The sequence below is a fragment of the Rutilus rutilus genome (assembly GCF_951802725.1).
Source record: "Rutilus rutilus genome assembly, chromosome: 11".
In the NCBI taxonomy this organism is placed as follows: Eukaryota; Metazoa; Chordata; class Actinopteri; order Cypriniformes; family Leuciscidae; genus Rutilus; species Rutilus rutilus.
Window position 1 is genome coordinate 42,732,138 of NC_140216.1, and position 27,854 is coordinate 42,759,991.

The window sequence follows — 27,854 nt, forward strand, 5'->3', positions numbered from 1 at the left end:
ATTAAGAAGAACTGTACACAGAAAATGCTGTACACAAAATAAAACATTGCTTTCCTAGTTTTTGTTTGACATTTTGTGCTTAAAAATGCACAAGTTTAGATGTAAACATGTCGATTTTACTAGTTTTCTCGGGCCAAATTATAAATAATATTTCTCCTGCACTTTGGAATGAAAACTAGAGTCATGTCTGTGAATCATACAGAGAGGAGATACAAGAGCTGATTTTAAGACAGATATTGCAGAGCTTATGCTTTTAGATTTGAACAGTGAAATGAGCAAGTTTTTACATTTGTACATTGTCAGAACTGGAGCACTACTAGCCTTTCTCAACTGACCTGTGTATGAAACGGCAGATCTGGCAACCATGATTTACTGGGAGAATGAAAGTGATACTAGATTTCCCAACTTCCACATTTTTATCGACTCCATTTTTTACCCAGAATTAAGATTCTTTGAATCAGTGAAATAGAGCTTCAAAGTGTCTAGTGATGTTTACAGCCGCTTATGCAGAGATTTGAGGATCTGTGTCTATAACCTTTGATTCTGATCAAGGAGAGTCTTCAGGTGAGATGCATAAAGCCTTTCATTACCTTAAGTAACCATGAAATACTTAAAGTAACATAGTTAAAGTTCTTAATGTAATATGAAGTTCTTGATCTTATTATTCAAATCCTAATAGTCTTCGTTGGACATGTGATTTAATTATAATTGTCTGTGCAAATTAATGTCCAGTATAAAGAGTTCTGTTACAACCTCCCTCAATACCAGAATAGCATCAGATGAGGAGGGTTTTCTAGAAATAGCATCATAGACATCAATTTACATTGTTTGAATTTTTCTGTTAATGATTAGTGATTTTAAATTGTTTAATTATACATTTAAAGAAAATGTAAAAAAAAAAAAAATTCTGGAAAGTTCTGCAGAAAATTCTGCAGGAAATTCTGTCATTTTGGGCCTCAATAATCAGAAAACCGTCCTGATTACAATTTAAAAAAATACAACGTATGTAACCCTCGTTTCCTGAAGGAGGGAACGGAGACGTAGTCGACGTGTTGACTGAGTGGGATCACGCTAGGGAGCCTATCATCTTCGAGTATTGTAAAAACGAGCCAATGGACATTGGCGTGCGTGAATCATTGGCTCGTTTTTACAATACTTCCGTATAAATACGGAAGTGGATGCACGCACCAGTTGTTTATCGCTGAGAAGCCGAGGGGAACCTGGTCAGCGTTTATACAGCAATAGTGGCTGGGGGACTACAAGGATCCCAATCAGTCAACATGTCGACTACATTGAACGTGCCCGACTGAAAGGGAACGTCTCGGTATGTAACCCTCGTTCCCTGAAGAAGGGAACGGAGACGTGAGGAGGAACTCAACAGAGTTCGGAAGAGGGAACTCAAATGGAGCAAGAGGCGCACTTATCCAGTCCATAGGAGGGGGATGGCGCAGCAAGCCGACACTACAAACCAGGCTAAGGTGAGGCTGGCTTTGTGAGAAGGGAGCCCATGGAAGCAACCGGCTCGACACATAGGCTAATTTCTTAGCGAATGTGCTGGTGTCGCCCAGCCCCCAACTCCTAATCTGTCAGCGAGTCACTCATGTCAACACCCAGGAAGGAGCTACACTCTCTTTATGGAGGAGCTCACTACCCAGGTGGGCACGGTGCACCTTGGAATTTCACCAAGATGTTGGCCACACTAATTTATGTTAGTAGGCCAACCTCCGCATGGAAACCGCCTTCCCTTCAGCTGGTTTCTGCAACAGACAAGAGCTGGAGAGGTCCTGAGACTTTGCATTCTGTCCTATATAACCGCACTAGCGGGAGGAACAGAGAAAAGTCAGGGCTGGGTCTGCCTCCTCCAGGGCAGCGCTTGCAGGCGCTTGGAGTGGAGCAGCGCTTGGAATGGAGCAGCCACACTCAGGAAGGAAGCACAGAAGTGATCGAACACTCTCGGGGGTCCCTCTATTGAGAAGAACACCAACAACGAACAGGTCCTACTTCAGATCGAAAGCAAGCCTCATTCTTTTGAGAGGGAGCTCTCGCAGAAGTAATAGTATCTAAGCTCTTTCAGAGGTAGATGGCTGAACCACCACAACAGAACCTGGATTTCTCCGGTTCGGTGTGGGTGCCAAAGGAGCCCCATCCCTGAGAAGTCTCAGAGAAATGAGTCAGGAAGGCTGTCTAGGGAATGAGGTCCTAGTTGGGCCATTACGGGGCAACTAAAGAACCTGCTCCTCTTACCTGACTTAACACAGTGATGTGCAAGAGGGCTCACTGGGGATTTAACGCACTTTGCATAGACCCTGGCATCAGCTGTGAGCCAGTGTCTCCGTGTTTAAGGGAGTAAGCAACTAGCAAGGGAACAAATCAGAGCGGCAACAGATGTAACTGTGCGGCCCCAAAGATATCCGGACAGCTGGAACACCTGGGGATGGAGTCTCCACTCTCTTCAGCAACAGGCTGTTGTGAGGCCACCTGGGCGGCACGATTGAGCAGGCCGGAATTTTTAAAGTGGAAAAAGCGACCTCAGAAGCTTTTGACCCAATAGGAGGAGGTGGCGGGCGAGTTGTAACATGCGAGGGAAGCGTATGAGCAACGGTCGCTGTACTGGGCAGTGCATCTTACTGAGCAGCGGCATCAAGCAAGGAAACTGCTACAACTCGAGGCAATTGAATGCCAATGCAGTGTGAAGTAAGCCCAAGCCCTCCTCACTGCATGCCCGTTATACATGGCCCCTGAGCTAGTGTTTAATAGACACTTGGTTCTAGGAGCGATTAGCCCGGAGAAACAAAAGGTCTGAACACTGCTGAGAGTTTTGCAGCATACCAAGTGTTGTTAACACACAGAGCGTGCTGCTCTGCCACAGCCACCTAGGAACTTGGTCATGAAGTCAGTGCTGAAGCAGTCATCATATGGAGGAAACCGTTTATATGCGGCTGCATCTCACATATGCCCCAGGAGCCTCTGAAGTTTATTCAGTAGGATCCTTTCTCACCTCTAAGCACCAACCGGACACATTTCAATTGAGAAACATGTAAACCAAGTTCACCCCCCACTGTAAAAAAGCTCCTCAGTCCGTAGACAAGTACTCCTTTCCAGTTGACCTGAAACCCAACTGGCTATGTAGCACTCGAAGGGAGGGACTTGTACCGAGACTTCGACCCCTCAACACAAGACACAGGATGACCCGTGCGGAGGAGTGGATATCTGAGGTACGCGTCCTTCAGGCCCCACGCTGCAGACCATTCATAGGGCTGGGCATTAGTAATGCGTACTGTGTTGTAACTTAAACGGAGGCTTAGAAAAAGAGCCCAAATCAAGCACACAGATCCCTAATGGTCTAACTCACTATAGTTTGAGTACAATGAAGAACAGGCCTCACTTAGAAGCCTGTTTTCATATCGGCTGGAGGAACAGCTCGATCGCAACCTTTGCCAGTAGGAAGCGATGACTGCACACATGGCAACACAATTCGGAACACAGATGTTTAACAAACAGCGCTGCACATGGGAGGGTGCCCGAAGAACTGAATCTACCAGCCGAATCTGATGACGAACCGGCTGAGTCGGTCGGGAGCACCTTTCAGTGCTACAACGGACCAACACAGGGGGCCCAAGGTATCCACGGATACCACAGCCTTCAGGCAACAAACAGGGACCCAGCTCGAAAGGCCTAAAGGCGGCCAGAGAAAGGGTCTGAGTGCGTAGTTCGACTCTTACCTTTCTCTAGATGACCTCAGAGAAGGCGAAACCGGGTCCTCGAACCGCACCCAGCTGTTGGCTGGCGAAGCAAGAGGTAGCTGAAGGTTGCAAGGCTGTACTGGATAAAGGCTCTCACCAGTGCCGGAGCGCACAGGGGAATAACATTGACAGGGATGGTGCAGCCTGTACCAGTGAAGCACTCACTCTCTTCGCCCTCAACTGGCCGTCAGACAAACAAACACAGAGATTTGCTTTGCTGTTAAAACAGCAGTTGAGAGCTTAGAAAGCTTGCGATCACTGCTGTCACGTGCTGTAAACACCAGCACCGGGAAAGACTTCCTGAAGAAGCACCGACACACTCGCACGTTGGAATACAACACACTCTTCAGAGACATCGACATGAGGACCGATCGGCTCTGAAGCGAAAGACAACTGGTGCATGGCGTCGAACGTGCCCAACTGAAAGGGAACCAAGATTATCTGACATCTGGAAAAACCAAACTCTCTTCCTCACAGTGGTCAGCTCTGGTTTATGTGTTGCTGACACCAGAGCAGAAGATGGATGTTTTTGATCTAAATCAGTTTATTGGAGCACAGAATACAGCAGATGAAGTTTTTCAGAAGCTGCTGCCTGTGGTTACAGAATCCAGATCAGTTCAGTAAGTCACACTGACAACAATCATTACACTGATAAAAGATGATCACATTTATGAGTTTAGCATGTGCTTTCGTACCTAAGCAATACTGTAAAATGAGAAATTCATATATATCATATAATTTATATCAGTGTTTCCTGAACTGAGAGACTGAAGAGTGCCATTGTTCTCTACAGGCTGAATGATTGTGGTGTTACAGATGAAGGTTGTACTGATCTGACTTCAGCTCTGAGATCAAACCCCTCACACCTGAGAGAACTGGATCTGTCATGGAATAAAGTAGGAGACTCAGGAGTCAAGCAGCTTTCTGATCTACTGCATGATCCTCACTGTAAACTGGAAATACTGTGGTAAGATTTTATAAAAGTCTCAACGTTGTCTGTTTTTCTTCCGTGGTGAATAATGAATGATATACAAAAATAATATAATAATATTACGCTCGATTGGCGTAAAGTGTGGCGCCATGGGTTGCTTCCGACGGTGGGAGAGATCTTCGCATCTCATTGAACAGCTACTGCCCGTCTTAAGTTGAGCAGTCCCCAGCAAGTAAGGTGCTGTCCTGCCACGGTCTGCCTTCCTCATTGGGTGCATGGGGATAAGGAAATCCAACAAGCAGACCGCAATTTCTGCACCAAGCAATAACACACCAATAAAAAACAACAAGAAGAGACCAGCTCTTAATCTGGGATGCCGGAACGTCCGCACCATGACAACTGGGCTTGACGACCTCCTGAACATCAGTGACGTAAGAAAGACAACGGTCATTAACGACGAGCTACTGAGACTGAAGGTAGATATAGCCGCTCTGAGAGCATGGAGTAGGGTTTGCAGTGAGATGGCAGTACACCTTGCTGGAGATGGTTGAACCAGGTAACAAGGGATCAGATCGCCTGCTGACTCTCCGCCTCCATACCTTTGAGGGACCAGTTACACTAATCAGCGCCTAAGCCCCAACCTTGACCTCCACACCTGAGGCAAAAGACGAGTTCTACACCAACCTGAATGACGCCATCAAGAACATGCACAGCAGCGAACACCTCGTCCTTCTTGGCAACCTCAACGCCAGAGTAGGTGCAGAAGACAACTCTTGGCCTTCCTGCTTGGGTTCCTTTGGAGTTAGCAAGATAAACGAGAACGGGCAGCGCCTGTTGGAGCTTTGCTCTTTTCATGACCTCTGCATGACCAACTCCTATTTCCAGACAAAGCCACAACACAGTGTCATGGCGCCACCCTCGATCCAAGCACTGGCACCAGCTCAACATGGTCATCGTCAGACATACAAGCCTCAAGAATGTGCTTCTCACCCACTCATACCACAGTGCTGACGGCAACTCCAATCACTCACTGGTATGCTGCAAGATCAAGCTGCTACCAAAGAAACTCCGCCGCTGCAAATAAGAAGGGAACCCATGCATTGACGCGACTAAGATGCAACATCCAGAGAAGCTCGAGGAATTCGCAAAGTCTCTTGAGGATGCTCTGTCTTTAGGCTACCCATGTAACACCACTTCCGCGTCGTGGAACCACCTACGTGAGGAAATTCAGAAATCAGCTTGGCACTGCCAGCTCAAGAAACAGCTAAATACAGGTGAGGAGAAGATCTTGAAACAAGCAGAAGAGAGGAGAGCCAGGTGGAAGGCACGCGCACACGGACAGCCACCCATGACCAACTACATCTTTTATCTATTTTAATAAACTTATTTTAGTCAAATGTATTAATCTATTATCTATTTACGTCATTTAAAAAAGAAATCTAATTATAATAATACTTTATTTATTCAACTTTTAAATCAGTTATTTATTATAATCAGGTTTTATTTATTTCAAATGTCAAATATTTTTGTTTTTATTTAAATATCACTTTTTAAATATCAATTTTAATCAAATATATTATTTATTTAAATATTAAATTAAATTAAAATATTATTTTTATTTTAATCAAAGTTATTATATCACGTTTTATTTATTTTAATAATTTTGTTTATTTACATTCAATGTATCAATTAATAGTATACATTTTTAAATCTATTTAATTTATTAATTCGCTATTTATTTAAATGAATTGGTATTTATTTATTTTAATATTTTCATTTAAAGTTCCTATTATGTTACATCATTGCATCTTTTCTGTACTGTACTGTTAGATTTATTATTTATTTAAATCAGATTATATTATTTAAATAATATACATTTTTTATTAAAATAAACTTTGATTTAAATTATATTCAATTAAAATAAGTTTTTCCCCAAAGTTTTCCCCGGACTCCCAGCACTCTCTTGCAGCCCCTGAGGGCCCATAGTTTCTAAACCCCTGCTCTAGAGGAGGCACAGCTGGTGAAAACTTTCTGTTTTAATCTCATTGCAGCTGTGAAGACACAGATATCAGAAAGATCTGGTGTGATTTTTCACTGCCTCATGTATGCTTGTGCTTGTGATGCTTCAGGTTAGTTTGTGTTCTAACAGTCACACTTTCAATGCTATGAACGATACGACACGTCTCTCAAGAGTCTGAAACTCAGCGTTTAAGTGTGTGAGAGAGACAGAAAGCAGAAGTGACATATCTCACTTCCTCTCACAGTTACACAGCGGAAGACGCTACTTCCTCACACAGACTCGACACACACACTCCTCCGACTGCCCGACGCAGGTAAACACACACTGTATGTCTGTGTCCATCCGTCCTCTGGTACATGGCCATGAAGGCCCAGAAGAAGATCCTCAGTCACATGGCAAGCAAGTCCATGGCTCACATGTTCATCGACAACAACAGCAGCGAGGTTCTGGACGAGCTGTACCGCGTCTCCAAAGAGCACACGGGGAACCACAGCGAAGCCCAGAAGGTGGTGAAGAACATGATCAAGATCGCCGTGAAGGTGGGAGTTCTGTTCCGACATGAGAAGTTCAGCGCCTCCCCTGTTTTATAGAAATGTCCTGTCCAGAAGGATTCAAAATCCGAGCCTTAGTTAGTCCATTGTGCACGTCAGTGAGTGTGTGCGCCACAACCAGGCCGGCTGAATCAGACACATTAGGTTCCAAATACCCCTCAAAGTTATTAGACACTTGGGCTGTGCAAGGCAAACCAATCTTAACAGGCACTGATTGACTCACTGAGGGGTGGAAAATGTCATATTTGTGGCCAGAGAAACAATCTAGCATGTTAGGACAAAGTCTTTGCTGGCAAGAAGTGGAATGGAAACGTCCCATAACTGCAGCTTAGCATGACTAACATCCAGCAGTCCATGATTTTTCACTAAAAAATCCCATCCCAACAATACGGACTGTGTTGCTTCTCTCACCACATGAAAAACGTGTTGCCAGTGTTTCAGCACCCAGCTGTAGTGTCACAGTAAGCGTGCCCAGCATCTCCAACATCTGGCCGCAATATAGTCTTTCTTTAGAGGTCGATTGCCAAGTGCTGGGATTGACTTTCGAAAATCAGAGCTAATTAGTGATACACTAGAACAAGAGTCTATTAAAATAAGAAGTTCAATGCCCTCAATAATTCCTTTCACATATGATACCAATGGCCCCTGGTCAGTGTTTGTGTACACCTCCACGTCCGATTCATTTTTCTGAATTTTTCACTGCCTCATGTATGCTTGTGCTTGTGATGCTTCAGGTTAGTTTGTGACCTGACCTGAATCCCGTGACGGGGAGTGCGGTCTACTCCATTCATCTGTGCCGCTACGGCACACTCTCTCTTTCAGTCTGTTATTCTCGTCCTCCAAACGGTTAAGAGCTGATTTCATGCCCCTCACCTCGTCAGTTAATCTGTCAATCGCTCTGTATAGTCCACTAATGTCAGACATAGAGTTCACATTAGCAACAGCCCCGTCAGCAGTCATATTATGCTTGACATTAGCAGTCACATGTCCCATATCAATCGCTTTTCTTACGTTTTCGCACCGACCTGCAATTATTACAGCCTCCTCCATGTCCATCACTCCCTGTTCATAACATTTCGTACTCAGCAAAACTTCTCTTCCCTCTGTGCCCTGTCGCTTTATTTGGGGAAAGCCTCATCCACAAGCCTGCTTATTTCTGCTGCAAACACTGCAAACACAAACACAGAAACACAGCAAAAGGGAGAACATTAAATAAGAGGGTTAATTTTCATGAGTTTGAAAATCTCATCAAGCCCTCAAATGATTACTGATCTAAACTAGTGCGAACATTGTCTCTCTCTCTCTCTCTCTCTCTCTCTCTCTTCCTCTTCAAACTGGTTTGGCAACTTTTGCCTCCATGTGTGTACCATGTGTCAGAGTCCTGCACGGGTCTGATTTTGTAAATCCGCACCCGCCCGTACCTGCAGTGCTTCAAACCGCATCCGACCTTTTATCCGTCAACAGCACTAATTAAAATCCGCACCCGACCCGACCCGCTTAAAATAGAACCGACACCCGACCCGCACCCGAAATAAAATCAGTTTAGCCAATCACATTATAGACACAATCACAAAAATGTTTAGTTTTTGTTGCCAGTAATGTTGCCAGATCATACAGAAGTTATAACGACAATTAACACAAGGACAACTTCAGCCGAAGCTGTCAAAAGGCCGGTACATGAAGAACATGGCTAAGGTTACCACAAAACTGAGTAGCCTAATAACAGACGCGGCTACACCATCTGCCACGCAATTTCGTCTAGCCTACATCTGACCATTTTGGTTTCAAACACGCCCTGCACACAACACATCCTGAACAACAGTGTTAAATTTTGAAAATACTGTTCGATAGAACTGCTTGCTTTGTTACCACAGTTATCTGCGTGCTTCCTCAGCGATGAAGTTCCACATTTGCGGCTATCCAACACGAAACTGCATGCAGCAAAGCCTTTCACAATATTGTTTTCTTCAGATAACTCCAAATTTCTCCCACACACTGGACTTGAATTTTGATGACGTATTGTCGACAACTTTACAATCTCCACTAGCTATTCTTTTCTTCAACTCCTCAGCATCCATTTCGACGACTGCAAGCAGATCGCACGCGCGGTTATGATGCATTTTTAAAAGTGAAAGTAGCGTAGGTAACGTAGTTCCTGGGAGGGCGTGGCGCGTAGGCACAATCACAAAATAAACTGATGTGGATTTTAAATTATTTTATCAACTTGAAATACAGGAATATTTTTGTAGATGTGTTCCTAAAAATATGCATATATTTTTACGTTTGCATGTGATTGTTTTAAACCCGTGTTTAGATCCGTGTTTCCCCCGTATCCGACACAGTTGGATATTTTTCACCCGTTTGAGCAAAATTTGCGGGTACCCGAACCCGTGCAGGACTCTACCATGTGTGCCATTTTACAGCAGGGCGTAATAAGATTTTTTACCTCAGAAAAACCGAGCATCAAAGTGTTTAATAGTAATATTTCTAGTTTCCTCTAGAGGAATTGACGTTGTGGGGAAATACTTGATGAGAAACCATGAACATGTCAGGAACCAGTAACCCAACAGTTTAATCCAGGTGAGTGAACATTAGTCAGGTGAACTGCTTTACTTCCTTATTAACTTCACAAACCAGGACATACTTTCTTGAATTATTTAAATACTTAAACATGAAGAACTTCAAGAAACATGGATTTCTTTATATTATCAATGTTTTGGGAGGGGTTGGAGATATAGGTCCATACAAGCCTCAAGAATGTGCTTCTCGCCCACTCATACCACAGTGCTGACGGCGACTCCGATCACTCACTGGTATGCTGCAAGATCAAGCTGCTACCAAAGAATAGAAGCGTGGAGAAGGGGTGCTGGAGGGATGCTGCAAAACTGTCAACGGAATGAGGTGAGACTGCTGAGTATATATACACCTCTTACCATTGATTGCTGAGTGCTCTCCTCTGTGTTAATTATCTGAACGTGCTCCTCCCGAACCTTGTTAATAAAACATAATTTATCAGTACAGATTGGTGAATCATCACAACTTTCTACAAGCCACAACTATAAAATAAGGTGACCAACAAATGACGTGTAGTTTACATATTTTGTATTGTATTACTAAAAAATGATAAGTACGGTAGACAAGGGAGGTTGTAAAGTTTTACTTTACCTTTGGTAATGTTTTTGTGAAAACATTTTTTCTACATGTCTCAAACTTTGTTATATTTTATATAAATATATTATATTATATAGTAAATAAATGTGAGCTTGACTTTGTCAAGTACAAAGAGTGCTGTTGTTAAAACCTCACTCACTCACAGGTGAGAGTAACATCAGACACTGTCAATTTGGTCTAGTTTATTTCTTGGTTTTGTGACAGTCCTGACACTCCTGTATTGTCTTGTCTCTGTCTGAGCATGTATAGTCTCGCGAGTGTGCTCAAGCCGTGCCTTTTTTCTGTTCAGAGCACGGTGTTCGGATTTCAGCACTCATGTCTAGTTCGGTTTCGGTCCAGTGTCGGGGTGTGTGTTCATTCACTCGCCGTTTGTTCTTGTCTGTTATTGCTTGGTTTATATTTCTTTGACCAGGCGCTCGTGTTGTCGTGTTCTGAATAGCGCGGATTTGTTTACAAAGTAAAATTTGTTTATTTGTGCTTTCATGTCGTCATGTTTTGTGTGAACACACAGTCTGTGAATGCTCATTGGCTGCATGTTCATGATATGTTTGGTGTGAACACGCAGCTCATGGCTTCGCTCAGTAGAGTTTTAGTAGCTACTGTCATTCTGTTCCGTCTACAATTTACAGTAGCTTTGAAGTACAGCTGTTGCGACTGGAATTTGATGATCCTGTTTTGTTAGCGCTGGTGTATCAGCCCCCTCACCAAGTGAAAGATTTTATAAATTAATTTACTGCTTTTGTGGGGGAATGTGTTACTAATTATAGTAATATTCTTCTGCTAGGGGACTTTAATATTCATGTGTGCTGTCAGTCAAAACCTCTAACAATGGGGGTTTTAAATCTGATTGATTCATTTAACATGGTTCAGTGGGTGAAAGATCCTACTCATACTCATGGCCATACTTTGGACCTGGTACTTTCTCATGGCGTTTCCATTACTGATGCCCAGGTTTTTGACACTCTGAACTCAGATCATATGCCTGTATTGTTTTCTATGTCCTTTCCTCCGTCAAGATCTCACATTACTCTTACTGCACAATGGACTCGTTCCTTTTCTCCCTGTTTCCGTGATGAATTCACTAACACCTTTAACAAAGTGTTTCTGTCTCTGTCCCTGGAGTCACCCTTACCCGACTTGGATGCTGAAGAACATCTTAGTCTGTTTAATTCTGCATGCTCTGAGGTTTTAAATACCACTGCTCCTCTAAAAGCTAAGAAGTTAAAACCTAAAACTGAACCATGGCTCAATGATAATATCCGCTCTCTGAGGCGAGCATGTAGAAAAGCAGAACGTAAATGGAAAAGTGATAAGTTACAAATTTCCTATGAAATGCTCAAAAACTGCCTTAGTGCTTTTCAGAAAGCTATGAAATCTGCTAAGTCTAAGTATTTTTATAATTTAATTTAAAAAAACATCATTGGTCAAAAGCCTTATTTTCTGTGTTAAATTCTTTTTTCTGTGAGAAGATCACAGTTACAACCATCTGCTATTGTCTCACCTGAACTGGGTTGTTCTTCAGCCATATGGAGTGTTTTTGATCCAGTTTCTCTTCTGTCTCTCAGAGAAATTGTTGATCATTTGAAACCTTCCTTCTGCTCTCTTGATGTTCTTTCTCCCCGTATTTTGAAACAAATTTTTGATTCAGTTGGAACATGTTTGGTGTCTTTTCTGAATAAATGCTTGAGCACAGGGATAGCCTAAAACAAGCTACTGTTACACCTCTTCTCAAAAAACCTTCACTTGATGGTAGGGATTTTAATTATTTTCGACCTATCTACCCATCAACTGTGTTTCCTGTCGAGGTCCCTGCGCCACTCAACTGCCACTGTGTTTGTCCCGATTATATCTGACTCTGAGCAACTACTAATAAATATACTTTTACTTGCATTATTGCTTCCTCGCCTTGTGTGACATGACACCATGAAAACTTTAAGAGCAGTAACATTGACCTGGATTACCTTTCTATGGGATTAATATCCTGCCATGATTCAAAACTGAAAATAAAGTTCTGAAAGGTTGAAATTAAGTGTTCTAAAACTCAAAATCTTACAAAAAGTTTTGCAAGATCGAAAAATAAGATTTGCAAGCTTGCAAAATGTAAAAAAATACAAATATCTCTGCAAACATTATGTTGTTTTTGAGATTTCCTTCTTCAGAACTGCAACATTTTTTTTACGATGTTGCGCAAATTTCTAATTTGTCAGTGTTCTCCCACTGTATTAGTTTGTTTTCGAGGTTTGAAACCTTGTAAATGGTGATCTGAAAACTGGTGTGCGAATGTGTGAAAAAACGTTTTGAAACTCTGAAAACAGAGTTTTGCAGGCTTGCAAAGTGGTAAAATAAATAAAATCTCTGCAAACATAATTTTGTTTTTGAGTTTTTCTTCTTCAGAAGTGCAACACTCTTTTTTACGGTGTTGTGCAATCATTTTTTCAGAGTTTCGAATTTGTCACTGTTCTCCCAGTGTATAGTTTGTTTTCCAGATTTGAAACCTTGTAAATGGTGATCTGAAAACTGGTGTGCGAATAGGTGAAAAAAAGTTTTGAAACACTGAAAACTGAGGTTCGAAAGGGCGAAACTTATTACATTACATTACATTTGCACTCCTATTGCAGACTATTTTTTCAGAGCTGAGTTTACAACACCAACTTTGCGGAGATACGCCCACACAGTTGCGAGCTTGCGACTCACGTGATTTGTGGCAGCGTTGACACGCAGCTCTTCTCTGAAACTCTGAAACTCAGACTGAGCGAAAATGAAGATTCGCAACCTCACAACTTAAAAAAAAAAAGCCTGGAGGGAGGGCCTTCTGCTCTTGGCCAATGCTTTACTGTCTGCTGACATACAGTCCAATCACAAGTCGTATTTACTGGAAAGGTGGGATTGACTGACTGCTCCGCCAATGACGAAAGCGCACAGGATACGCAAACAGGATGCACGTGTATCTGTATCATATGTTATAAATATAAAAACACATTTTGAATGTTTCATTTGTTTCCAAATTAGGCACGCAGAAGCTTGTTATCGTCAGAAGCCTGCATTATATATTATATTAGGCTATTGTATTCACTATCAGTTGCAACTTACACTAAATTAATGCAGAATAGTATTTTTTTGTTATTGATGTTTTAATCAGGCTATTTGTCCGGTCGGGCAAGTAAAATTCTCTTTCATTTGCCCCTTAAAAAAATCCACTTGGCCCGGACAAGCGTAAATGTCGAGCCTGTAATATTACATATTACATATTTTAAATATAATGTACTAATTTCATTATAGCACTCATCAGCCTGCAGCATCCAAGACGAAGTTTAGAACAGCACAAACAAACTCATAGTCATAGCAGAACTCATGTCTCCATTCATATTTTGTTTCCATTTATGTTGATTTATGAAAAGTGAACAGCACGAGTAAGATAGGATGCGCAATATATCGAGAGACAAGGAATGGTTGATTGAGACATGATTTTGAGCACTTCATTCAGTTTTATTTTGTAGAAAGCCTTTCTTTAAAGTGAATTTCGTTTTGTAGAGATATTATGTATGACATTATTATTAATAATACATCTTTTAGATATTTGATTGAATGCTGAATGTTGCGCTTGTTAAGTTTAATAAAATTAAAACTTTAATTGTGATCATTAAAATAATTGAATATTAAATATTTAGTGGCCAAGTTTTGCTCATTTATAAATAGTATATATATATATATATATAGCCTATAATTGCGCAGCTCCCCGTCAATGATCTAGCACCCCCTCAGCGTTAAAAATTCTCTGGCGCTGCCCCTGTCTCCATTTGTTTTTAAAATAGTTACAGTTTATAGACTTTAAAAACATTTATCACCACTTGTGATTCACAAAGTGAAAATTAATTTTAAGAAGTTTGTTTCTATCCAGTTGGTTATTGGCTTTTGCTGATAAAACAGACACTTTTGTTCTGAGGACATTACCTGCTGTCTTATTTTATTTTTTTATTTTATTTGTTTACACAATAGCTCTGAAAAAATATGATAATAAAAGGTTTTGAGTTGAACACCAAATTACAAAAACATTATTATGTTAAAGTGAATAAAGTTCTCTCTCTCTCTCTCTCACTCTCTCTCTCTCTCTCTCTCTCTCTGTGTGTGTGTGTGTTCAGTTATAAATATAGCCTATGCTGTGCTGTGTAAGTTATATAATTTTGAAAATGATAGGCCAATAACTTAAACATTTAATAACCCATATAAATAAATTATAATGTATAATATGTAATATATAGCATTTACTTAATTTACAATGTAACATTTATTAATTTACGATATCAGTAAAAAAAAGTAAATCTAGTAAGGTAAATCTAAAAGTAAGTCTGCTTTAAAAAAAATACTACAAGTTCGAACATGGCTATAATGTGCGCGTTGAGAAACACGTTCAAATTGGTCGTCTTAACATGGTAAAACTGTGCGTCTTTACACGTACTAAAGTAACGCGACCATAACTGACTCCTTAACACGACCAGAATCTGCGTGTCTATACTTACAAAAGAAACACGTAAAAAATTGCAGAACGCGGTCCCCGATCGCCCTTGTGACCAGAGAGCCGTGCATCCTGTTTGCGTATCCTGTGCGCTTTCGTCATTGGCGGAGCAGTCGGTCAATCCCACCTTTCCAGTAAATACGACTTGTGATTGAAGCATTGGCCAAGAGCAGAAGGCCCTCCCTCCAGGCTTTTTTTTTTAAGTTGCGAGGTTGCGAAACTTAATTTTCTCTCAGTCTAAGTTTCAGAGTTTCAGAGCAGAGCTGCGTGACAACGCTGCCACAAATCACGTGAGTCGCAAGCTCGCAACTGTGTGGGCGTATCTCTGCAAAGTTGGTGTTGTAAACTCAGCTCTGAAAAAATAGTCTGCAATAGGAGTGCAAATGTAATGTAATGTAATAAGTTTCGCCCTTTCGAACCTCAGTTTTCAGAGTTTCAAAACTTTTTTTCACCTATTCGCACACCAGTTTTCAGATCACCATTTACAAGGTTTCAAATCTGGAAAACAAACTAATACACTGGGAGAACACTGACAAATTCGAAACTCTGAAAAAATGATTGCACAACACCGTAAAAAAGAGTGTTGCACTTCTGAAGAAGAAAAACTCAAAAACAAAATTATGTTTGCAGAGATTTTATTTTTTTTACCACTTTGCAAGCCTGCAAAACTCTGTTTTCAGAGTTTCAAAACGTTTTTTCACACATTCGCACACCAGTTTTCAGATCACCATTTACAAGGTTTCAAACCTCGAAAACAAATTAATACAGTGGGAGAACACTGACAAATTAGAAATTTGCGCAACATCGTAATTTTTTTTTCGCAGTTCTGAAGAAGGAAATCTCAAAAACAACATAATGTTTGCAGAGATATTTGTTTTTTTTTACATTTTGCAAGCTTGCAAATCTTATTTTTCGATCTTGCAAAACTTTTTTTTGTAAAATTTGGAGTTTTCGAACACTTAGTTTCAACCTTTCAGAACTTCATTTTCAGTTTTGAATCATGGCAGGATATTAATCCCATACCTTTCTCCTTCTACTTCATCATGCATTAAGAACTTAGGTGTTTTCTGGGATCAGAACCTCAAATTTGATAAACAAATAAATGCGGTGATTAGTTCTTGTTTTTTTCCAGCTACGTCTTCTCTCTAAGATCAAATCCTCTCTTTCTGAGAAAACCTTAGAGATTGCTGTCCATGCGCTCATTACATCGCGGTTGGATTATTGCAACTCTCTCTACTATGGCATCTCCAAATACTCTATTGCTCGTCTCCGATTAGTACAGAATTCTGCTGCAAAGTTCGTTTTCAAAAGAAAACGTAAATTTGATCATGTTTATCTCATTGACTACCAGTGCATTTTAGAATTCAGTTTAAAATTATTCTCCTTCTTTTTAAATCCTTAAATAATCCGGCGCCGAGCTATTTGTCTGAGCTACTCTGTCCACACAATCCCACACGAAACCTGAGGTCTGGTCATAAGAGACTTTTGTCCATCCCCAGATCATGGTTAAAGAACAGAGGAGATAGAGCCTTTGCTATTGCTGGCCCTAGGCTGTGGAACAGCCTTCTGGTTTACACCAGAGCGGCTCAGTCTTTAACTGTTTTTAAATCTTCTCTTAAAACCTTTTTTTTTTTCTTTAGCTTTTAATTCATTGTGAGCTTTTCTCATGAATTGTGTATTGTTCAGCACTTTGGTCAGCCTTGTTTGCTGTTATTAAATGTGCTATATAAATAAATACAAACTTGAAACTTGATGAGTTTGTCTCATAGTTGCGTGTTTGTCTTGTTTTGTGTGAGCGCATGGCTTGTAATTATCTTTGCTGGTCATGTGCTTGTTATGTTTAGTGTGAGCACATGGCTTCCTTGTGCCATGTGTTGATTGTCTAACCCTGCCCATCTTGTTACCTGATTATTGATTCATTTGCTCTACCTGTCTTCCCTCTTACCTGGGGCCTGTTTCAGAAAGGAGGTTAAGTGAAAACTCTGAATATGTTAACCCTGAAATGAGGGAAACTCTGGGTTTTCTGTTTCAGAATGGGAGGTATGTCAATCCTGAGAAAGCAGAGTAAATCAAGCCCGTTTCTGAAAGAGTGGTAACTTATACTCAGAGTCAGTTACCATGGTAACTTACTCTGTGAACCTAACCTGGTTGGGAGCAGGTTTTCTTCGGTAAACCCAGAGTTTCTTTCAGACTTCTCTCCTTTTTTTAAGAGGAAGCAGTGTTTAAACACCTCATTTAATCTTTCAGTACATTTATTCATTGCTGTTTTACTGCTGTTTTTTTTTCTTTTTCTTTTTTCTACTTCCTATCAAGAGGAAGTCAGTATAACTCCTTAACTGGCAACTTAAAATACAGTAGTAGATTAGAGCTACATAATGTAGTTATAAACAAATTCTACAGAATTAAACTGTGGCATTTACTGAATATCACTGAACTGTGTTGATCTGTGCACCAGAAGTTGATGGACCGTCCTCCTGCTGTTCTTCCACACTCTGGGGGCGGAGGGAGAGATAAGAATACCTGTTTATACTTAGATTTAAACTTAGATTTTATAGGCTACTCCACATAAAAATGTGAAAAAATCTGAATGTGTAGATTGTTTGATGTGTAGACACATAATATTAACGTTACCTCTGTAGGCCTCTCAGTAGCAGCAGAAACTCTTTATCTCCATCGTCCTGTGAAGATGAGCTTTTGGTCGAGTGCACTTTATAACACTATTTGTCATAATTTCTGGTGTATTGAGTAGGCTACTTACAACTGCCTGGGGTTCTGTTGGCACAGGAGGCTCCAAAAGAAAGATACTACCATCAGAATCTGTTGGGACCAACAAAAAACCCAACCCGAAGTAAAATAAATGGAAATATAAAAAATATATAAAATATAAAAAATAACACATATGTACATTTTACTCTTACATTTTATGAAGGCCCTTGGATCTTCAGGAGTGACTGGTTCTGAAGTCCCTCCAGGAATTCCCTCAGCCAAAAATGCTGCTGCACTGGATGCTATTTAGTTATTTAATATGTCAAATGTTTGTAAAGTCAGGTAGCCTACACCCATGATATGCTCAAGCCTTGCCTGATTGAATTATGTTTTTATATTTAATTTTCAGCTGCTGCCATGTTCTTCTAATGCCTGCAGGATTGCACCTACATGAAAAATTAAATTAGGTTGAATAACATACTGTTCTTCCAGTTTCACCTCTGATGATATAACAGTTTGGGTAAGTTACTTGTATTACTAACTACAAATTACATCTTCAACAGTGTAATTAGATTGATGTAATAATGACTATCTTTAGAAAGTATTGGTCTACTTATTACTAAATCCCATATCAACCTCAACCACTTGAACAATACAAGGAGAGACAAGAAACTGCACTTTTAATGCTTTGAAATAAACAATATACAATTGCATGATTTATTCTTGAATTTACTAAAGTGTTTAGAGGGAGAAGGTTACATTAAAAATATACCTTTTAAAAATGTATGTTAAATATACAGAATTGTTCTATAGTCTAATGCAATTACATCAGATTTTACTTTAAATTACAGAAGAATTAAGAGTAAGCCCGTAATTAAATTACAGTATTTAGATTACTTTGTAATTAATTACACCCATCACTGTATAACAGTAATTAAAATGCAAATTTACGCATTGACTCGAGCAACTATTTTCTCCCTAGCTAACTCTCTGTCCTTCGCTGCTGCAGCCGATATTTCAAAAATAATAATAATATGTGTTCGTACTCTCCATATGCTTGCAGAAGCTCATCCAGTTCTGCTGGTGAGAAATATGCAGACCTCTTTTTGTCCGGCACTGTTGCCATGGTGACTCATAATATCTGCGCTCCATTGATAATGGCTTTTTATAGTTGTGGTGCACGCGCTTAACTCAGAGTCAGTCAACTCAGAGTTGATTGAACTAACTCATTTCAGCTGTTCTCTAACCGAAAACTCAGACTCAGGGTAAGTCAACTCAGAGTTCAAGTTTTAACTCAGAGTTGTTTGAACCTCCTTTCTGAAACAGGCCCCTGCCCTGTTTACCGTCCTATTTATTCTCCTTTTGTTTGCAATCCTGTGCTGGTTTGTATGATTGTATGATTCTAGTCGTGTGCCTTGCCTGTTCGTCAAGCTGCCACTCTGTTTTTTCCCTTATGGCGTAGTTTTTGATGTTTGTTTTATTAATAAAAAGACCACTTCTTCCTGCAGTTGAGTCCTCGCTTCATCCTTCAACCTTCAGTGCTTCAATGGAAGAACATTAAACTCTAGTGTTACAAACTGCCCAGTCTGTTCAGCAGAGATATTTCAGTTTTAAACACACAGATGAAATACTGGTGCAAATGTGACATATCTGACTGAAGAGAATCTGCTGATTCAGATTATACCAGTTCTGAACATTCATTAACATGATTGAAAATCACATTAAACCAGGAGTGAAATGTTGATAATTACTGATCAGAAATTGGATTAGTTTTGTCTCCATAAACACACTGAAGAAAATGAGAATTGAAATGTATTGTATTTGAGTGTGTGTGAATGAGTGTTTCTGATCTCTTACCCGAGCAGCTCCATGAAGACTGAATGAATCATGGACGACACACACACATTCAGACATGGAGATTCTTCTCCAGGATTCAGGTACTTCAATCTTCATATGATCTTAATATTGTAGAAGACTCATTTTCTGCACATAACAGGGTGTTGTGTGTGTTTGCCAGGGTTGGTATAGTGATCTGTTGTCTCTATCATATTCTGGTGCCGGGATATACAGTAGTTGGAACCACTCAGGGTCTTTAAACACTGTCCAGAGACACACAGATACAGTAGACAGCTAGATGATATATGACATTATCCTTGGACAGTCTCATCACTCTTCAACACACTGTCTTAATAGACGACCTTCTCATGTGGGATTTATTTTCATAGTCAACCAAATTGATTCTTGTCTCTATTATCTCTATTCTGTTGAAGTCAATTTAAGGGTGACAGATCATTCTCACCGGAGTCCAGTTGTGTGTCCATGAAGAGTGACTGGTCTATGACGGAGCCGGTGAAATTTGAGGGAAAACACACATCAACTGATCTGAGGTACAAGATTTTTGTTTAGACAGCCAGAGAGATCACAGACACACAAATAATGCATGTATGGCATAATTTGACAAATATCCACTTATCAAAACTCACACTATTATAAAGCGCAGCAATTGCAGGAGTCGAGCACAGGATCAGGTCTCCTCTCACAGCTGATCCAGAGATTCAGTCCTGATGTTTCACTAACATCTACTGACTCACAAAACACTGATAATCTGGACCAGGGGTGTATTTCCCGAAAGCATTGTTAGCCAACTATGGTCACAAGTTCTGTCGTTATCAGCATTGTTCAACGAGTCTGTGTTTCGCTCCAATGAACATTCGCAAACAGCATCACAAAGTTGTGGGTTTGGATCGACAGCTCTCGACCTGTGGTTAGCAGAGTTTCTTGTTTGCATGATGTGTGGACTCAATAAATACTTATCTTGAGCCAAATAAGCAAGCTGACATTCAGTACAATCTGTATCTTTTATTTAGAATGCATACAAATGTCATTTGCATCTTTTAGTTTGTCAAGAGATTTAAAACCGTCGTTTTTGAAGAGTGCGCATGTGGGTACATGCTCTGGTACGTAAGAAAAAGCCTGTGATCGAATCTGGAAATAAAACAAAATAACTGAGAAAAATGAGAATTAGTCCTCAGATGCCATGTCTGTAATTTATAGTAAAACATCTGGCATTCATTAGATCTCAAACGATTCATTAAAATAAGTTCTCTTTTATCATCTTATGTTTGAGATCCACCTATAGGAAGGGCATCCGTACCTGACCTCTGCAGAAGCATCCAATTGCACTAAGTCTGGCAAGATAGACAGAAGCGTGCAGCCAATGCCAGGTAAGGCCCCACCCCCTTACCTCCGGGCATATAAATCCTGCGTTCCCCAAAGAGGACATCTTCGCGGGCAACCTCCCACTCGTCGACGAACTGGACGGTTCTGGTGATGATGACGACCAAGCCTTCTCGGGGTTTCTGAGGACGCTGGGGCCATGCCGCTTCCCAGGCCAACGCCCCCACGGCCTTGCCTCAGTCCATCCTGGAAGTGTCTGAGTGAGCGGTCGCTCGCCTCAACATTGAGTGGCCGGCTCCACAGAGCGCCACCAACCAGGAGAGGGACATTTATGACGGGAAAGTGCTGGGACCCCCTCCCGGTCCGAGGAAACAACTCTTCCCCCTCCTCCCAGTGTGCGCGAAGCACATGAGGCACAACTGGAGCGACCCGCTCAATCTCAAACACGGTCTTGCGGGTCTAGAGGTGAAGGATATGGTGGCTCTCGGCATGGGTGATCCCCCGCTATCGAGCCATTGATCACCAGGCACCTCATCCCAGTCCAGGGTGGGCTGCTCGCTATCCCGAAGCCGGTCTTGCCTAACAAGATGGATCGTTTTTCTGCCTGTGTGCACCAGGCCACTTATAGATCCTCGGCCTTGGCTGTCAGGGCCCTGAATGTCTCCTCCCTCCTCTCTGCTTACCAGGTGGAGATTTTGGACGATTTAGGCCAACAGCTGAACAAGGGATCCCCCTCACCCGCGCTGTGGAAGGAGATCATTACTGTTAATGACTTCGTCCTCCGTAACGCTCATCAGGCCGCCCAAACCTGCGGGCGCTCCATGGCGCTTTCTGTGGTGGGAGAGCGTGTGCTCTGGCTGAACCTGTCGGGCCTCCCTGACAGTGAGAAGAGGCGCATTGCGGGCGGTGCATTCTGCTTGTCATATGGGTTTTGAGGGCTCAGTGGTTGGGCAGCAACCTCCAATCCACAGATTTATGAAGGATCCCCTTCGCTCTTTGCCAGTTATCAGAAGAATGGTCTCTGAATGGGATTAATGCTGGAGGCTCTGTCTCAATTCCCTTTTGAGCCCCTGGGAAATATTTACCTAAAGCTGCTGTCTTTCAAGACAGCTTTGCTCTTGGCCTTGGCATCAGCTAAACATGTCAGTGAGCTACATGCACTCTCAGTCCATTCCTTGTGCACTAAATTCTCTCTTGGTGGAGATAAGGTTTTCCTTAAGCCTAATCCGGCCTTCATGCCGAAATGCTTCCCTGCGTTCACATCGGAGGTGTTAGAGCTGTCTGCTTTTCACCCTCCTCCTTTTTCCTCTGCGGAGGATCAAAGGCTGAATGCCCTGTGTCCTGTCCATGCCTTACAGACATATTTGGCTTGGACCAGTGCTTTTCCGGAAGAGTGACCAACTCTTTATTTCATGGGCACCCCCTCGCAAGGGGAATCCCATATCTAAGCAACGCTTCTCACATTGGCTTGTGGACGCTATCATTTTGGCATATGAATCGAAGCAAATGCAGCCCCCAGGGGACATCAGAGCTCATTTCACGAGGGGCTTAGCCGCCTCTTGGGCTTTGTTTAGGGGAGTGTCACTGCAGGACATTTGCTCTGCTGCCAGCTGGGCTTCTCCCCATACGTTTGTGTGTTACTACCGGCTGGATGCAGAACCTCGGTAGCACATTCTGTTTTGGGGGTGGGGTCGTCTTAACCTTTCCTTCTCTTGTGTGTGCCACACACGATTCATGTCCTGCCTGTACACAGCAGTTATGTGTGTTCTTCATTATGGTGGGTTCATGATTATGGGCCGTGTCAGGCACCGCCCCTTTGGGTGACCGTCTCTGGCTCACAGAACCTCACTGTGAGTGTATTGGGCAATCGGGGAGCTGTCCATGTCTCTCCCATAGGTGGATCTCGAACACGAGATGAAGAAAGAGAATAATAGGTTACTGTCGTAACCCCAGTTCTCTGAAACATCGAGTGGAGAGACCCACCAGCTTTGCTGATCGAGTGCTGAGATCCACTACATGCGTGACATCATTAACTAACGTGGTTGAACTACCAATTTGCGACAATACAGTTTCGTGAAACAGCTGTGACTAGCTAGTTGATTTCTTCAACGATGCATCACACTATGGTAGTCAAGTCAAGTCACATTTATTCATATAGCGCTTTTTACAATACATATTGTTTCAAAGCAGCTTTACAGAGATAACAGGAACATAATGCAACAAAGTTTGTTTCCAGAAGAAAATAGTGTCACAGTCCAGCTTAAGTAAGTTCAGAGATTTCTCATTTTTGTTGTCAAAAAGTTATTAATTTAGCTATAAATATCCGCTCTGGAGAAAACCGTAATGTTATCGTCCAGCTCAGTTCAGTTCTCATATAATGGTGTTAATGCAGGCAGATCAATAATATTGTTGAATATTAAATTAAATGTTACATTTAATGTCCCCAACTAAGCAAACAAAGGTAAAAGAAAAAAAAGGCGAAAAAGGCGACAGTGGCAAGGAACCAAAACTCCACCAGGAATGAACCCTTTGAGGTTGGCAAACGCGCTGGCGCGTTTTGCTGAATTTTCTTCAAATAGTAGCACAATAGATTTAAATTACTCCGTCATTTATGGTCATACAGAAAAAAGAAATATGAAAAAAGAATCTGTGATATGTTTACTTTTGTATGTGTCCACTTACAATCAAATCAAAACATTGTGCTTTTGTAAAATAAAGAAAATAAACAGAGTGTGCTTTCTGCCTCTCCGTCTCGGTGAACTTTTTTTTCTTGAGCACGTCTATAAACTGAAACAAAACTCAGTGAATACTTGTCACACATTTATGAGCCATATATCTTTAAAAACATTTAAGTGTGTACTTTTAAATGATCGGATTCAAACTGAAAACCAAGATTGACATGCAAATCATCCACATGGAACGCGAACGCTCTCCTTACCTCAAACACAAAGCACCAAACTTCATAAGTCTCTGTTTTTCGTCGAGTTTGGAAGACACGCCGTGAGCTTAGTCAGTTTACATTGGATTTACCTCAGAAGAAGAAGAATGCGATTTGAAGACAAGAAAGATATAGGTAAGAAATGTATTCTGAATTATATTAGTTAATGTTATTGTTGCATAAACTTCACATTGCAGTTGAACTGTTGCTAGATATATGGTGAATATTGTAATAATTAGACCTGTGTTTACTGTTAAATACTGTGTTTGTGGATATCTGCTCAAACGTAGATATGTATAATATGGTAACCATAATGTTTCATATTTTGGAGCATATTCAAAACACGCTGTGCGTTTGAAAAGCAAAACGCACCAAACATTAGGCTTCATGTTTTACTCCAATCTCATTACATCATAACAAATGGAAACATTTGAAGTGACATCTGATAATCAATATATTTTTCTCTAGCGTAGTTGTTACTGAAGTGTTCCTTTTTAACGATATATAGGCTGCTATAGGTTATTGTTATTATTATTTTATGCAGCACTGCGCATAGCCTATGCCTACAAGGCACAACAAACCTGCTGTTCATTATATATTGTTGGAAACATTTGTGTGTGTGTGAGTGTGTGTGTGTGTGTATTCTGTGAATTTTAAAAAGCTATTTTAACCAGAAAAATCTAAAATGTATTCCCAAAATCACGCAGCCCTATAGTTTCTCTTGATATCAGCATGTTCACAGGTTGTTGTTGTTGTTTTTACAGGGCCCAGATGCCCCACTGATGAGTCCTGCTGACTTCAACATTCACATGAGTCTCTGTACATGAACATGGTAAAGTGAAAAGTGAAAAATCAAACACCTTGGAAATGAAAGGTATGTACTATGTTTTTTTTCGGAATGGCACAAAGGTCTCTGTCTTTGGATCGTTTTTTTCAATAATGTGCTTTTTTGTCATTTGTTGTGCATATTTGGATTATGTTGTGTTGTAAATAAATCCAAACAATCAAAAAGCCATTCTTTTTTAAATCTCCTCATTCTTTGTGCAAGGTTGCTCAGAATGATAGGGCCTGATAGTACCTAACAGGGCCATTAGGGGAGGGTCTTTGTCTTTTTCAGGTGTGAAAGCTATTAATATTCAGGATGTGCCTACTCGCATAAAGCTTTCTTACACAAAACACGTCTTACAAATTTTAAATCAATATATTGTCTTATCTGAATGAGCAGTCAGGATGATTTTCACATAGTTTTGAAAAACTTCAAAAGTCTTGTGAAGAAATAATCAGTATGGGTTTTTTGTTTTTTTTTCACAAACCACGCATAAATGTCATCTCAAAACTACAAACTTTTACATACATGCTGCTGATATATTATTGTAGCAGAGTTTGTGCTAAATACAGTGTAATCAGACTTTAGCCATGAAAATGCCACAAGTAACAGAAATAAGCACAAATGTCAGAGCATGTCAGAACACCTCCAGGGCCAGAAAACACCTCAGCAGCAAGTTAAGCAGCAGCAGCAGTTAAGCAGCAAGTTACACCGTTGTTCTGGAAACACACCCCAGAACAATGCTGTCAAACTCAACCAAACCAGATTCAACCAAATGATCGCACAAACTAAACACAACAACGTCACTTAATGGGAAACACAAACACAACAACAGATTTAAAAGCAATGGTAAAAGAAAGGTGGATGGATTGATTATCTATGTGAGGTTTATCTACATGTACTTTAATTTAATCTAAGAATTCTTATCTTTATTCTTTTGTCTCTATTATATTGAAGTCAAAACCAGAGGGAGAGATCAATCTCACCGGAGTCCAGCTGTGTGTCCATGAAGAGTGACTGGTCTATGACGGAGCCGGTGAAATTTGAGGGAAAACACACATCAACTGATCTGAGGTCCAACATTTTTGTTTAGACAGATAGAGACCACAGACACTCACAAATAATGCATGTATGGCAAAATTAGGCAAATATCTACTTATCAAAATACAGAAATGAATGATGATATTCTGACAGCATGTATAACTCAGTGACTCACACTATTATAAAGCGATGCAATCAAACTTTATTTATAAAGCATTTTAAAACGACCGAAGTAGACCAAAGTGCTGTACAGAAGAATATACAAAAACAGAACACAACAATACATAACTCATACAAAACATAAAATACAATATAAAACAAATTAAGAAACAAAACATATGAAAAACAGCCAAACCATAAAAACAATAGAATAATCAAAATGTCAACTTCTGGTGTTAAAGGCCAAAGAAAAAAGATGGGTTTTTAGAAGAGATTTAAAATGAGACATTGAAGAGGCCTGTCTAATAAACTAAGGGAGATCATTCCATAATTTCGGAGCTGCCACAGAAAAGGCACGGTCTCCTCTGAGCTTACGACTTGTTTTGGGCACATACAGGAGCAGTTGATTAGCTGACCTGAGAGAAGGAGTGGGTGTATAAAGATGAAGTAGCTCAGAAATGTAGGGTGGGGCAAGACCATTTAGCGATTTAAAAACAAATAAAATAATTTTAAAGTTAATCCTGAACTGTTCAGGCAGCAAGTGAAGCAAGGCTAAAATGGGGGAAATGTGCTCATGTTTACACATTCCTGTTAACCCTCTGAGGTCGACAAACGCGCCCGCGCGTTTTGCTGGATTTTTTTCAGTTCAGTTCAAAAGAAATTAATTTTGCTCTGTTGACTTTGATATTACAAGCAAGTTTCATACATCAATCGATTCTGTTAAATGTGTATTATTTTTGTGTATACTCACAATAAAAACAAACTGTTGTGCTTTTTGCCAAATAAAGAAAAATAAACGTGATGCGAGTTCTGCCTTCTCTCTGTCAGTGAAGACCATTCTGAAACGCGTCCGAAAATGAACAATAACTCAGCGAATACTGAGTCAAACAGGCATACAGTCACACAGACATGAAGCTTGAATTCTCTTCTTTAAAATTAGGTTATTTATATAAAAAACAAATATTCTCATCTTGTGAAATCTGTATTAAAAGAGAGCGATTCCAGTCGAGCTAATTAGAGCTCATTCAAGGGAGGGAGGGAGGGAGGAAGAGAGCAAGAGAAAGTTGCATTACTAAAGTGTTACTTGGTTAAATAAGTTCACATACTGAGAACAGTTTTATCCAGCTGTTTGATCTCCAATTTATTTTTTAAATTTTTTTTGGAGCCTCCTCAGCTCACAGTCCAGCTCGAGTCCCCTTTAGTGAACAGTCTAGTTCAAAACTCCTTTAGTGTGCAGTCTAGTTTGAGTCTCCTTTAGTGTGCAGTCTAGTTCCGAGTATCCTTTTGTACAGGGCCCTGACTGAGTCTGTTTCCACCACAAACATGATCATTACAAGTTTTCTGGAGGCTCAAATAAAAAAAGTTCCTTGACTTCCTACAAACACAGGACTGACTGTAATTTATGTCAAGGGTTTTAAATCCTTACCTTGTTCACATTTCTTCTGTGAGAGGCCTCAGTTTCTGGGGCAGGTTGTGAAAAATCCTACAATAAAAGAGGGGTGTAAGGGCCAGTCCATTTTTTTATGCCACACATTCAAATGTTTGCCATAATAAAAAGCCCAGTGCATTCACATCAGCAACTGTCTGAGAACACATAGACAGAGTGTCTTCATTTTTTCCACCTTAATAAATAAAAGTAGGTCAATATAAAGCATAATTGTTGTAAAGCAGGTCTTTGGTGTTCTGTCTGCTGTATACTGACCTCTGTATGGGAGACTGTGTGTGTGTGTGTGTGTGTGCTGGCTTCAACAGGGACACTGTATTTCCCTCTACTGCAGAACATACAGTCAGCCATATTTAAAACTTAAAAGTAGTAATGTATTGCACACGTACCCAGTGTTACTTGCTTAGAGGAGCCAGCAGCAGGGTCAGATTGTACAGCACCTGTAATCTACTCAAATCTACCAATCTAATTGCTACTCAGAGCCAACTCCAACTCCAATAGCACAGTGTATTCTGGTTTTCTGAATTTAATTCTATTTCTGTTTGCTGCAAACAAGTGTTTGTGATAAAATGTTCACAAAAATAATAAAAGGTTGTGGTAAATACTCACCACTTTGAATTATATTTTTATATTT

General features: G+C 40.6%; 3 protein-coding genes across 4 annotated transcripts in view; all 3 read left to right on the top strand.

Moving 5' to 3' along the window:
* Positions 1 to 27,854, top strand: part of LOC311300281 (NLR family CARD domain-containing protein 3-like) — an 88,274-nt gene that overhangs the window by 34,711 nt on the left and 25,709 nt on the right. The gene's annotated exons all lie outside the window — the stretch shown is intronic.
* Positions 439 to 26,664, top strand: LOC311300362 (uncharacterized protein). 2 transcript variants are annotated; one of them, XM_084424621.1, is made up of 7 exons: positions 467 to 564; positions 9,737 to 9,825; positions 9,969 to 10,146; positions 18,045 to 18,155; positions 19,501 to 19,572; positions 19,906 to 20,022; positions 25,534 to 26,664. In XM_084424621.1, exons 5-7 carry the CDS (start codon positions 19,523 to 19,525, stop codon positions 25,667 to 25,669), a joined length of 303 nt encoding a protein of 100 aa, XP_084280747.1. In that variant the 5' UTR covers positions 467 to 564; positions 9,737 to 9,825; positions 9,969 to 10,146; positions 18,045 to 18,155; positions 19,501 to 19,522; the 3' UTR covers positions 25,670 to 26,664. The 2 variants fall into 2 exon arrangements, with proteins under 2 accessions (XP_084280748.1, XP_084280747.1); XM_084424622.1 differs by lacking the exon at positions 18,045 to 18,155 and having other exon boundaries at positions 439 to 564; positions 10,031 to 10,146.
* On the top strand, positions 6,782 to 7,376 carry LOC311300363 (tumor necrosis factor, alpha-induced protein 8-like protein 2 A). The gene has a single exon (XM_084424623.1). It carries the CDS (start codon positions 7,051 to 7,053, stop codon positions 7,282 to 7,284), a length of 234 nt encoding a protein of 77 aa, XP_084280749.1. The 5' UTR covers positions 6,782 to 7,050; the 3' UTR covers positions 7,285 to 7,376.

Bases quoted from the DNA above. Each gene is read 5' to 3' on its own strand.
- LOC311300363 (XM_084424623.1), top strand. From the start codon at position 7,051: ATGGCCATGAAGGCCCAGAAGAAGATCCTCAGTCACATGGCAAGCAAG.
- LOC311300362 (XM_084424622.1), top strand. From the start codon at position 19,523: ATGGACGACACACACACATTCAGACATGGAGATTCTTCTCCAGGATTC. The intron at 19,573-19,905 runs GTACTTCAATCT...ATTCTGTTGAAG, and splicing joins GATTCTTCTCCAGGATTCAG to TCAATTTAAGGGTGACAGAT. The intron at 20,023-25,533 runs GTACAAGATTTT...ATTATATTGAAG, and splicing joins CACACATCAACTGATCTGAG to TCAAAACCAGAGGGAGAGAT.